Source organism: Musca vetustissima, unplaced genomic scaffold (genome assembly GCF_032173495.1).
Source record: "Musca vetustissima isolate MV318-11 ecotype Yass unplaced genomic scaffold, APGP_CSIRO_Mvet_v1 utg83285, whole genome shotgun sequence".
NCBI classification, from domain to species: Eukaryota; Metazoa; Arthropoda; class Insecta; order Diptera; family Muscidae; genus Musca; species Musca vetustissima.
In genome coordinates, this window is record NW_026884722.1 from 18,378 (window position 1) to 32,611 (window position 14,234).

General features: G+C 33.4%; 1 protein-coding gene across 1 annotated transcript in view; it reads right to left on the bottom strand.

Annotated features, from left to right (window-relative positions):
- Positions 1-3,849: 3,849 nt before the first annotated feature.
- Positions 3,850-14,234, bottom strand: part of LOC133331716 (EH domain-binding protein 1) — a gene marked incomplete at its 5' end in the record, with an annotated part of 33,489 nt that continues 23,104 nt past the window's right edge. The window contains 8 exons of the mRNA XM_061540093.1: positions 3,850-3,953; positions 4,028-4,216; positions 4,293-4,389; positions 10,787-10,907; positions 10,974-11,411; positions 12,797-12,889; positions 13,080-13,549; positions 13,631-13,833. Coding sequence (XP_061396077.1) covers positions 3,872-3,953; positions 4,028-4,216; positions 4,293-4,389; positions 10,787-10,907; positions 10,974-11,411; positions 12,797-12,889; positions 13,080-13,549; positions 13,631-13,833 — 1,693 coding nt within the window. The remainder of the gene's footprint in view (positions 3,954-4,027; positions 4,217-4,292; positions 4,390-10,786; positions 10,908-10,973; positions 11,412-12,796; positions 12,890-13,079; positions 13,550-13,630; positions 13,834-14,234) is intronic.

The window sequence follows — 14,234 nt, forward strand, 5'->3', positions numbered from 1 at the left end:
TCAAAGAGGGTATGGTATTGGTAGGAAAGCGGATTTAAAAACAATGGCACAAAATAAAAAAAGTGAATACAAAACCAAAAAAAATTTAACAGTATTTTTTTACTAAAAGCAAATACAGGGCAAATGTAAGGCAAACATCGACTTAACAAAAAATAGTGAATATAGAAAAAATCGGAAAGAGGAATTTTTCAAAAGAAATAGGTCCTCAAACTAAAGATTTTTTTCTATAGAAAAAAAATCACGTCTCAGTGCTGAGAGTATTTTTTTTTTTCTAGAAGACACAAATTTTAGAAAATATTTTATATGGAACAAAATTATTCCGCAGGTCCTAGGAATTTTTCCTATAACAAATAATTGTCTTAACGACTGAGGAGTCCTTCATCAGGACTTTTTTTGAAAACTGTATTGAGGATTTTTTATGTATAAAATTGTTCTTCAGTATAGGGATCTTTTATCCATAGAAACCTCTTCGGAAAGAAGAATTTTTCTATTAAAAAATTACTCAGTCCAGAGGACTGATTTTTTCTATGGAAAAAAATTCAACAGTCCTGAGGACTGATTTTTTCTATGGAAAAAAATTCCACAATCCTGAGGAGTGATTTTTTTCTGAGGACTGTTTTTTTTCTATAGAAAATAATTTCACAGTCCTCAGGACTGATTTTTTTTTCTATAGAAAAAAATTTCACAGTCCCAAGGACTAATTTTTTTCTATTAGAAAAATTCTACAATCCTTAGGAGTGATTTTTTGTATTAAAATAAAAAATCCCGTGTGCTGAGACTGATAGAAAAACTCCACTGTCCTGATTTCTCATATAGAGATAATAAATTCCTCGGTCCTGAGGGCAGATGTTTTTCTATAAAAAAAAAATCTGCAGTGATTTCGATTTCTCAGTACTTGGGTCGAATTTTTTCCCACAGAAGACATTTCTCTGTTCTGAGGACTTGTGTTTTTCTATAGAAAAAGAAACCCTCTCTTTCTTTCGAAAAATTATTCCCTTCCGGAGCTGAGTGTTTTAACTGAGAATTATCCAGTTTTCAGGATAGAATTTTATCTACAGAAATTTCTTAGATCTGAAATTGAAAATCCTGCCTCCTGAGGACTGACTTTTTTCTATACGATTCTGTTAAAAGAGTGCCTTCTTTCTTTTTGAAACTGTTATAAAAGTACCAAGTTCACAATTATAAAATATAACAGTTAATATAAAAATTTTCAATATGAAACTGTTATACAATCTTCAATTTAATTCTGAAACTGTTATACAATCTTCAATTTCATTCTAAAACTGTTATAAAATAATCAATTTCATTTTAAAACTGTTATACATATATCGATTTCACTATAATGCTGTTATAAAAACGCCAGTTTCCCAATTACGCCATTATAACAGTTAAAGATTCATAATGCTGGAGTTATAAGTGTATACTTTTCTATATAAAGCTGTTAGTACCATTTTTAAAAAGGAAACTATTATACATGATTCAATTTCATTCTAAAACTGTTATAATAGTAACAGTTTGACAATTACACTATTATAACAGTTATGGTATCGAAATGAAACTCTTATAAAAATTTAATTATTAATATGTAACTGTTATAAAATTATTATAACTGAGATGGAACTGTTATAAATATTTCAATGCCACTCTGAAACTGTTATACAAGTTTCAATTCCATTCAAAAACTTTTAACAAAAGTGTCAGCTTCATTTTATAACTGTTATAAGAGTACCATATTATACTATTATAACAGTTATGGGTTCGAAGTGAAACTGTTATAAACATGTAATGAAAAATGTGGTAAAATTATTATAACTGAGGTGGAACTGTTTTAAATGTTTCACTTTCACTCTGAAACTGTTATAGAAAGTATTACCTTTATTATAAAACTGTTATAAAGGTATCAGCATCATTCTGAACACTAACAATACAATTAACACTATTATAACAGTTCTGGATTCTTAGAGAAACTTTTAAATTATTAGAATTTTCTACGTCGAACTGTTATACAATTTTCTTTTTGGATGAAGAAAACTGTTATACAACTCTCATTTACACATTAAAACTGTTATACAAGTTTTAATTTCATTTTAATACTCTTATAATAGTACCAACAACTTGACAATTACTCTATTATAACAGTTATGGATTCATTGCAAAACTATTATAAAAGTTTCATTGTGAAACTATTAAGAATATAACAGTTTCATTGTAAAACTAATATAAATATAACAGTTCCATTATTAGAAATATAACAGTGTCATTGTAAAACTAATATAAATATAACAGTTTCATTATACAGTTAATACAAATATAACAGTTTCATTGAGAAAATATTACAAAAATATAACAGTTTAATTTTGAAACTGTTATACAATAAACAGTTTCACAATCATACTGTTATAATATAAAGTTTTTTTCGCTCGAAACTGTTATAAACATATTATTTACCCTTTTGAAACTGTTATACAGCTACTAATTTCACAATGTATGTATTCCAAAATTAATCAATTTCATATTGCAACTGTTATACAAATTCCTATTTTCGTACTTTTTGGGAATCCCTTTGCCTCCATTACCCTGTATTTGCTTTCATTTCTTTTTTTTTCAAATTAAAATTGAATTTCTCTTTTAGTTATTTGTTTTTTTTTCTTCATATATAGATTATTCTACATATTTATATATCTTTAGATATATATTTATGTATGTAAATATGTTTCTGATTTTATATATTTTTCGTATTTTCATTTTTCTTTTAGTTAAATTATAGTCTTGTATCTTAAATAACTAACGGACGTTTGGTTTTTTGAAGAAATAGATTTTAGTTTCTTTTCATTTTGTGTTTTTAAATTCTTAATTTTCAATTAGTATTCATTTTTTTTCTGTTTGGTTTGAAATATATATAATTTGGAATTTTGGTTTTATGATTTACGTTCTCCTTTTTTAAACTTCCGAAAAATAGCAATTTTTATATTAGATATTTTTTTTAGATTTCGATTTCAAAATATATGTTCAATATGCAGGTGTTTGGTTTACTTGTTGGTTGTTTTTGTTTTTCTTTTTGTTCTTCATTTATGGGAGGGGATTATTTTGTTTCAAAACATTTCTCAATTTTTTTCTTCCGTTTTTCTTTTGGTTATTATTGCATGAATGTTTTAATTTCAAATTTTGAGTTCTTAACATTGAAAAAAAATCTAGACTATTGTCTTTGCTATTTTTTAGAATATAATCAAGAGTTCATATCTTGGAAAAAAAAATCTCTTGAAATTTTTTTCTGGTCTATTTTCTGGTCTATGGAAATGTTTAGAATTTAATTTTGAGTTCCTTACTTTGAAAAAAATCTCTTTTATTTCTATTTTCTTTTAGATTTCAATGCTGAGTGTCTAACTTTGAAAAAAATCCTGACAGTAATTCTAAATATTTTCTGCTGGTCTATGGGGGGTTCTTTTTTAAGAATTTGAAATTTGTGTATGCATGTCTGTAGGTCTGCCTATATGTTAATAAGTAAATATCTATATATATATATATATATATATATATAATTGTTATTTTCTTCAATTTTATAAAATATATAAAGCTAAACACACACACATTTATATATAGAGAATTTGTTTTCCATTTAATTAATTTTTGTTGTTGCTGTTGTATCTGTTTCTTTGCACGCTTGAGTTTGTTGTTTGCTTAAATTTAAGAAGTTCGTTATTTAAGGTTGATCTTTAATTTCCTAGAAGTCCCCAAGAAGGACTTCATTGATGTCTGGTTGGTTGTTTTTTAAAGTTTTTTTTTTTTTTTTGTTCACACAGTCATGGAAGTCTCTTGAATTCCGTTATTAAAGTTGGTTGTTGTTAATAATTTGTTTGTTGGTTAAAGCTCTTTAAGATATTACACATTTTTCATTGTTGCCACTAATGTTGACCTGTTCCAAATTGCGGGCAATTTCATGATCATCTTCGATGCTAAAGGCCAAGAAGAAAAAGAAACATTTTTAATAAAAATTATAAAAAAAAAATAAAATTTCATATCAACTTACGCCTGTTCTTCGTTGTGTAAACACTGCACCAAGGCATCCCGCTTATTCACCACATCCATCAATTTATCCAACAGCTGACGTTCCTTTTCCCGTTGCGCTTCGGTTTTACGCCATTCCTCAATGGATTGGGCAGCGCGCAGTTCTTCTTTGAGGAGATTATATTTATGTTCCAATTCACATTCTTTTTCACTAAGAAAAGGAAATTAAAAACGATTTTGAAATTGTTAAAAAAAATTGAAAATTATTCAATTTTGTCAAAACTTACTGTAAATTCAATTGCATTTGTCGCCGTATCAAGGCATTCTTCTTGTTAACCAATGTAAACCATTGCGATAGTAATTGTTCTTCGGTTTCCTCGGTAACTAAATGGGGAAATAGTGAAGTGAGTATAACAGTTAGAAAAAAATGTTAAAGAAATATTTTTGCTAATTAGTTAAGAAACTATGTTCTAAAAAAATTTACTACTAGAGGGATTGATTGAAGGCTCTAAAAAAAAAGTTGAAAATAAAGTTTTACAAATTTTAGAACAGTTAAAACTGATGGGTTCTAACAGGTTCATTAATTGCAATTTCATGATTAAAACAATAATTTTATAACAGTTTCACAACAAAAATGAAATTTTTATACCAGTTTCACAATGAAAATGAAACTGGTATAACAGTTTCACAATGAAAATGAAACTTGTATAACAGTTTCACAATGAAAATGAAACTTGTATAACAGTTTGACAATGAAAATGAAACTCGTATAACAGTCGCATAGTGAAAACAATACTTGTATAACAGTTTCACAATGAAAATGAAACTCGTATAACAGTCTCACAGTGAAAACAATAATTGTATAACAGTTTCACAATGAAAATGATACTTGTATAACAGTTTCACAATGAAAATGAAACTTGTATAACAGTTTCACAATGAAAATGAAACTCGTATAACAGTCGCATAGTGAAAACAATACTTGTATAACAGTTTCACAATGAAAATGAAACTCGTATAACAGTCTCACAGTGAAAACAATACTTGTATAACAGTTTCACAATGAAAATGATACTTGTATAACAGTTTCACAATGAAAATGAAACTTGTATAACAGTTTCACAATGAAACAAAGTTTTGTGTAACAGTTTCAGAATGAAACAAAGTTTTGTATACCAGTTTCATAATAAAACTGAGGATTTTATAACAGTTCCACAATGAAACCGACACTTTTATTACAGTTTAATGATGATACAAAAAAACTTTATAACAGTTTCATGATCAAACTGATGCTATTATAATAGTTTTACAGTGAAACAAAGTCATTTACAACTGTTTCTGAATAAAACTGGTACATGTATAACAGTTTCTGAATGAAAGTTATACTTTTATAGCAATTTCACAATAAACCTGAACCTGTTATAATAGTTTCATTAAAAATCTCAAACTGTTATAATGGTATCATAATGAAAATGTATGTTTTACAACAGTTATTCGATTAACCTAAAGCCTTTATAACAGTTTTACAATGCAATTGACTATTTTATAACAGTTCCACAATGAAACATAAACATGTATAACAGTTTTCAACTGAAACTTATATTTTTATAACAGTTTCACATTGAACGTTCAACATTTATAACAGCTTTAAAGGAAACTTTTAGATGTATAACAGTTTCTCAATGAAAGTTACAATTTTATAACAATTCCACAATGAAACTGAAACTGTTATAATAGTTTCATTGAAAATCTCTAGCTGTTATAACGGTTTCATAATGAAATTTTAACTTTTATAACAGTTATTCGATTAAACGAAAGCCTATTTTATAACAGTTTCGCAATGAAACGCATTATTGTATAACTGTTATACATATTATAAGTCATTTTTTTTTAAATTGTCAAATGTATAACAGTTGTATAAGTTTTATCGTATACATATCCCTATTTTATGCATTTTTTTTTTTAAAAAAATTGTCAACTGTATAACAATTATATAACAATTTGTATAACACTTTTCCAAAAAATCATTTTTCCCAAAAAATCATTTTCAAATGTGTTTTTGGACCAATTTAATGTGATTTGTTGATTTTATATGTCAATTTATTGCTGTATAACAGTTATGCATTTTTATCGAACTTTTTTAATATTTCTTTTTCGATATGTCATAATCTGTTTGCAATTTAAAAGGACAATTTTATAAATGCATTCAAGTTTTTATAATTTTTAAACATTTTCTAACTGTAACAGTTTTATAATAATTTGTATAACAGTTTTTATTCTCAAAAAACCATTTTAGATGTGTGTGTAGACCAATTTAATGTAATTTATTGATTTTATATGTCAATTTCTTGCTGTATAACAGTTTTTTGTCTCGATTTTTTTTTTAGTTATGTTATAACTGGTTTTTAATATTTGAAGCATAATTTTATAACTGCATCCAAGTTTTTTTTTAATTTTGAAACTATTTCTAACTGTATAACAGTTTTACAGTAATTTATATAACACTTTGTCTCGAAATTTACGTTTTTTTTTTAATTTAATGTCAATCATTGAATTTATATGTCCATTCTTTCCTGTATAACAGTTGGTATAACAGTTTTAATATCATTTATGGCCCGATTTTAACTTTTTTTCTATAAGGCATATTTTCCGACCTATTTCAAAGTTTATATAATTTTTTACCAATTTTCAAATGTATAACAGTTGTATAAAAGTGTATATAACAATTTAAAAGAGTGTTTTGTTCCCATTTAATATAATTGATTTATTTTGTATGTCATTTTGTAGCAATTACTTGAAGTATAACAGTTTTGGATTTAAACAAAATTATGCTGTAGCATGTTATAACAGTTTTTAATCTCATGTTTTTACTTTTTGGATATATTTGGCCCATACCAACACAAAAATTTATTTAATACACCGTATTGTTTCTTGTTTTAAACTGTTTGCTTGTTTTAAACTTTTATAACAGTTGGTATGTCAATTTTCGGTGTCGAAATGAAATATATTTTCGAGAGAACTCCGTCGAGGTATTTCTTACTCTCAGAAAATCGAATTGCCAAATTACAGCCACTTTTATTGGAAAATGAGTCTAGGGTCTTAAAAATACCTAAAATCGGTTGGAATCTTCGGTCGGATATGTAACAAACAATGAACCTATTATGTTATTTTTTGAGTAGATGTATGTCAGTTTTCAAAACCCGGAAAATGAGACTACAAAATGTGATGATGATTGGGCGCTTCATATTGGGGCCTTGTCAAAACATGGACCAGTAACGATAATTTTCTTCGCAGATGTATAACAGGCTTCAGTCGGATATGGAACTACAATTACCTTAAAAACGATATTTCAAACTTTCAGAATCCGAAACTCTATTTCGTTTGGAAAAATGAAGATGAAGTCTTCAACATACCTAAAATCGTCCAAGACCCATATACGGGAATGGCCGGAATACCTATATAGGAGCAATGTGAACACATAGAACTGCAGAGAAAATTGTCTGAAAGGCTATATGTTCATCATTCAGAACCCAAATTGGCACTTCGTTTGGAAAAGGACAAAGAGCCTTAAAAAATACTTAAAATCGGTCAAGACATTTGCTGCCAAGAGCTCCAAAATACTAAATTGGAGAAATATATATTGTATAATCCTCAAAATATCTATAATCGATCGGGACGCTTATATGGATTTAACATAGATCCCATATTAAAAAATAACAGCAAGGATGCCAACATTTTTCACTTTTATGGACTTATTTTGAAGATATTCGAACAAGGAGGCCAAATTACAGCCACATCGGTTGAAAAATGAGATTTGGCTTTTCAAAAGACCTTAAATCGTTTGGGACAGTTATACGTAGGCTATGTCATGGCGTGGACTTACATTAAAATTTGTCAGTATTTATAGTAGGGTCTCGTAACGGGAAATTTTTTAACATGGCTATGACTTTCAAAACACCTAAAACTGGTCGGGATTTTTATATAGAGTCTACGTGAAAAATGAGCGGAAAAGGCTCAGTCGTCACAATTTTTAGTATTATTTTAATTTTATGTTTTATTTAAGATATTTCCTTTTATTGGAAAAATTCTTCTTCTTAGAGCCTTCAATCACCCTCTGATTATTTTCTTTAAAGGTGAATCATATTTTTTTGGAACTGTAGAATATAAATATAGTTCAACAATATTAACACACAATAACAAACAACTAAAGCTTCGTATTTTAAAGGCATATGTTGAACACAAACACAAAAAATTAGAAACGAAAACAGAAAAAATACATATCGATAAAATATGGTAATGGACGGATGGGTCGATCAAGTTCTCCAAATTCCAGCGCTGGATTGGTGTTTATTTTTATTTTTCGAAGAACAAAGACGACGATTAGATCATTTGGCACACAAAAGGATTAAATGGTTGTTAATGAAGAGCCTGACAAGGGGCTTATTTTGTTTAGCGATTAATGACATGTTTGGTTTTGGTTTTAGAGACACAAAAATTATTAACGAATGAACGAACGAACGAACGAGTAGTAATGGTTGATATGAAAGGCTTACGAGCGTTCAGCGGATGATGGGGGGTTTGCATAGAGACCAGAGGACTTTATAGAGGCCAAATGGCCGGTATAGAAACCACAGGTCTTAATAGACACCAATGTATACCGGTATAGAGACCACAGGTCTTTATAAAGGCCAATTGGCCGGTATAGAGACCACAGGTCTTTATAAAGGCCAATTGGCCGGTATAGAGACCACAGGTCTTTATAAAGGCCAATTGGCCGGTATAGAGACCACAAGTTTTTATAAAGGTCAATTGGCCGGTATAGAGACCATCGGTCTTTATAAAGGCCAATTGGCCGGTATAGAGACCATCGGTCTTTATAAAGGCCAATTGGCCGGTATAGAGACCATCGGTCTTTATAAAGGCCAATTGGCCGGAATAGAGACCATCGGTCTTTATAAAGGCCAATTGGCCGGTATAGAGACCATCGGTCTTTATAAAGGCCAATTGGCCGGTATAGAGACCATCGGTCTTTATAAAGGCCAATTGGCCGGTATAGAGACCATCGGTCTTTATAAAGGCCAATTGGCCGGTATAGAGACCATCGGTCTTTATAAAGGCCAATTGGCCTGTATAGAGACCATCGGTCTTTATAAAGGCCAATTGGCCGGTATAGAGACCATCGGTCTTTATAAAGGCCAATTGGCCGGTATAGAGACCATCGGTCTTTATAAAGGCCAATTGGCCGGTATAGAGACCATCGGTCTTTATAAAGGCCAATTGGCCTGTATAGAGACCATCGGTCTTTATAGAGGCCAATTGGCCTGTATAGAGACCATCGGTCTTTATAGAGGCCAATTGGCCTGTATAGAGACCATCGGTCTTTATAGAGGCCAATTGGCCTGTATAGAGATAATCGGTCTTTATAGAGGCCAATTGGCCTGTATAGAGACCATCGGTCTTCATAGAGGCCAATTGGCCTGTATAGAGACCATCGGTCTTTATAGAGGCCAATTGGCCTGTATCGGTCTTTATAGAGGCCAATTGGCCTGTATAGAGACCATCGGTCTTTATAGAGGTCAATTGGCCGGTATAGAGACCATCGGTCTTTATAGAGGCCTATTGGCCTTTATAGAGACCAACGGTCTTTATAAAGGCCAATTGGCCGGTATAGAGACCATCGGTCTTTATAAAGGCCAATTGGCCGGTATAGAGACCATCGGTCTTTATAAAGGCCAATTGGCCGGTATAGAGACCATCGGTCTTTATAAAGGCCAATTGGCCGGTATAGGCCAATTGGGCTGTAGAGAGTCCTCCGGTTTTTATAAAGACCTCAGGTCCTTATCAAACCCCTTTATTAGAATTTTACGCTTGCTAATTAAATTGAAAGCTACTAATAAGCGGTTGGTTTTTGTTTTTCAGTTCGGCCATGAGAGTAGCGCAGCACAGAGCAGCAATCTAACACAATGTGGCAACAAAACTAAATTGTTTTTTAGGAGAGTTACGTGGAGGAGTAGGAGGAAAACACATTTACCACCAGTACTTTTACTTCTACTTCGTGAACGTCTTTGAGAGGTTGAACGTCTTCTATGACGTCTTTGTACAAATGGAGAATGGTGTTGTTGGTGTTGTTGCTGTTCTTCTTCATCGCTACAGATTTTGAAATTATCACAAGAGGAATGATTGGATGAAGCTGAGGATAATAGACTATAGGGCGGTTGTTGTGTTGTTGCAGTGGCGCAGGAAGAATTGGAAATAGTAGTTGTAGTATTTTCTCTAATACCCGTTGAGTTGGCCATCGATGGCTCGCGATGATGATGCTGATTCTGATGGTATGGATGTGAAGGCTGCGGAGGAGGATTGTGATGCTGCTGATACTCAAAATCATTAGAGCGAGGTATTTGCATTTCGGCCACACAACAGGAGCGTGAACGTTGCCTTGGTATGTGTGGGTGTAGACGACGTTTGCGTACTCGCCGCACCACTTTGGTGGGCTCTGCCGAAAATGGCCTTAGCAAGCTGGCCTTGAGACCAGCAACACCACTACCTGCAGCCGCAACAAACCCACCATGACCACCATTGCCACCATCATCATCATCATCGCCATTTGCCGGCGATGAGCTATCCGATGATGACGATGAACATGATTCTGAACTACCCGATGGGGTTAGGGACAATTCACCATTTTCTATGTCTAACAATTTAATGCGTATGGTTTCACCACCACCGATACTATTGCGTATTAATCTAAAGAAGGGATTTTCCTTATTTCTACTATTATTACTTGGTTTTCCGCTCATGACGGCGCGCAACTTCTTTTCCAGGCTGTTGGCTTTCTGGTCGACAGCCACCTGTTCACGTTCGAGGGCCTCCAATTCTGATTGGATGAATAATAGTTTTTCGGGCTGGAAAAACGAGATGAGAGAATTAGAAAATCCATTTGAGGTCCTTTAAAATCTGGTTCTGCTTACCATATTTTCACTCTTTGGTGTTAGACGATCCATAACATTGTTAAAGGATTGCAGGGTGGTTGCTGCCATTCCACTACCGCCGACACCACCACCATTATTTAAACTTAATCTATGACTAGGACTTAATTTACTATTTGTTGTTGTGGTTGTTGTTGTTATACTACTGCTATCATTATCACGTGGTGGTGTTATACGCTTCGTGGGCGATAACGGTGCTTTGGGCGATGATTGCTGCTGCGCGGAGGCATCTCCTCCGAAATCATCCAAATCCAGAGTATTACTTATCGGTGATATTGTACGTTCGGAGGTGAAATTGTAACGTTTAGTTTTTGTCGGTGATGTTGGACTCTCCAGACTGCTGTGATTCGATGAGCCCTTACCGCGGGTCTCGAGTATTATGCGTCGGGCCTCTTCGCGCAGGCGTTGTTGACGTTCCTCCTGAAGGGGAGAAAGGATGAAGAAAAAAGAATTAGTCAGGCAAGTTTTAGGGAGAAGAAAATTTAGGGAGTTTTAAGGTTCCCACTATCCCAGTCTCGACAACAGGAGGCCAATAGGCCGATCTTTGTGGCTTTATAGAGGCCGGTATAGAGACCACAGGTCTTTATAGAGGCCAATTGGCCGGTATAGAGACCACAGGTCTTTATAGAGGCTAATTGGCCGTTATAGAGACCATAAGTCTTTATACAGGCCAATTGGCCGGTATAGCGACCAAAGGGCTTTATAGAGGCCAATTGGCCGGTATAGAGACCACAGGTCTTTATAGAGGCCAATTGGACAGTATAGAGACCACAGGTTTTTATAGAGGCCGATTGGTCAGTATAGAGACCATAGGTCTTTATAGAGGCCAATTGGTCGGTATAGAGACCAAAGGGCTTTATAGAGGCCAATTGGTCGGTATAGAGACCAAAGGGCTTTATAGAGGCCGATTGGTCGGTATAGAGACCACAGGTCTTTATACAGGCCAATTGGCCGGTATAGAGACCACAGGTCTTTATAGAGGCCAATTGGCCGGTATAGAGACCACAGGTCTTTATAGAGGCCAATTGGCCGGTATAGAGACCACAGGTCTTTATAGAGGCCAATTGGCCGGTATAGAGACCACAGGTCTTTATAGAGGCCAATTGGCCGGTATAGAGACCACAGGTCTTTATAGAGGCCAATTGGCCGGTATAGAGACCACAGGTCTTTATAGAGGCCAATTGGCCGGTATAGAGACCACAGGTCTTTATAGAGGCCAATTGGCCGGTATAGAGACCACAGGTCTTTATAGAGGCCATTGGCCGGTATAGAGACCATAGGGCTTTATAGAGGCCAATTGGCCGGTATAGAGACAAACTGTCTTTATAGAGGCCAATTGGCCGGTATAGAGACAAACGGTCGTTATAGAGGCCAATTGGCCGGTATAGAGACCATCGGTCTTTTTAGAGTGCAATTGGCCGGTATAGAGTCCAAAGAGATTTATAGAGGCCAATTGGCCGGTATAGAAACCGCAGGTCTTTATAGAGACCAATGGGCTTTATAGAGGCCAATTGGCCGGCATAGGGACCAAATGTCTTTATATAAAAGTTTTTAAGCTTTTGAGCTCAACAAAGCTTTTAAGGAACTCAAGCAAAGCTTTGATTTTTAAAAATCAAACATAAATTTAAAGAACATTTGAAAATTTGAACATAAGCTTTTAACTAAAATTTTGTAAAAAAAAAGCTTTGTAAGACACTCAAGCTTTAAATGAACCAAGCTTTTGGAAATACTAAAAATTAATATCTTTAAATAAACTATTAATAAAAAATAATGACAAAATGAAATGATAAAAGCTCTCTACTTACATCATTTGCCAGTCTCTCATTTTGAGAGATTCGCAATTTCTCCATCATTTGGCGGGCTTTTTCACTTTGCTCTTTATGACGTGATAAAATTTTCTACAAAAACAAAAACCGAAAGCATAATAAAACAAAGCCAAAAAAAGGAACAAAAAATAAATAAATAAAAAAATAAAATTCAAAACAAAATAAAAAAATTAAAAAGAAACTGCGGAAAAAAGCTTTCAAGTAAACAAAAGCTTTAACGAAATAACTCATGAACTTTTCTCAAATTTTTAAAATGACTCACATTTGTTGTATTTGGATCCAAGGCTGTCGCTGTGATAAGATTCTCTTTAAGTTGTGCATTTTGCGAAATATTCTCCTGATTCGAAGAGTTGCTAATAACCTCATCCGCATGAGGATGATGCGAATCATCCAATGAACCATTGCCTTCAATTAAGGGCGATGCAGATGGTTGTGTTGTCGTCGTATTCGAATGCTGTGATGCATTAATGCTATTCTTATCTTTCGTCGGCGATAGTAGCACCTTACCCAAAATACTCTTCGATCCCGATAAAATTAAATTCTTAACATCTTTCTTTGCCGTCGGCGACAATTGGGAGGTTTTGTTGTTATCCAACCCGAAGATATCATCGTCCAATGAGTTCTGATGCAGAAGTTGTGCTTTCAAGTGCGATAAATTCAATAGATTCTGTGACGATAAATTGTCTGATTTATAATTGCCAATGACATAGCTGGACTCATCGGAAGTGGGACCTGCGAAACAAAACAAAAACAATTGGGGGAATTATTAATGAAGTCTCTTCTTTCAATTAACTGTGTGTATCGCTCGCATACCAATTTGTTCAATTTGTAGCTGTTTGCCGGTAAAGTGGGCCCGCAATTGATGCAGATACGTCATAACGGCCAATTTATCCGGCACCGCCAGCAGACTCATATCACGTGGCTCAATGACGCGTGGTATACCCAATGATTCGGCAGCATCGAAGGCAATACGACAATTGCCGACCACATCGTGTGGTGTTAGCTTGGACATGTCACTGCAAGAGGGGAAGACATATTAGAGCAAAAATATTGGAGGTTATTTATTGAATCAGGATAGGTCAACAAATTTTTTTAGGTTATGTGGAAAAAAATATGCAAAACCTGCGGATAACCTAGAATATTAGCGGAGACTTTCGAAGAACCTAGGAAATGTATCTGGGAGCTTTCGATAACCTTAAAAAGTAATACAAGACATTCGGATAACCTAGAAATGTTATCCGAAGCATATACGAGACATTCGGAGAAATTCGGATAACATAGAAATATTATCCGAGTCACCTGAATAACTCGGATAACCAAGAAATGTTCTTCGAGTCGTCCGGATAACTTCGAAATGTTAACCGAAACATTCGGATAACTTCGAAATGTTATCCGAGACATTCGGATAACTTCGAAA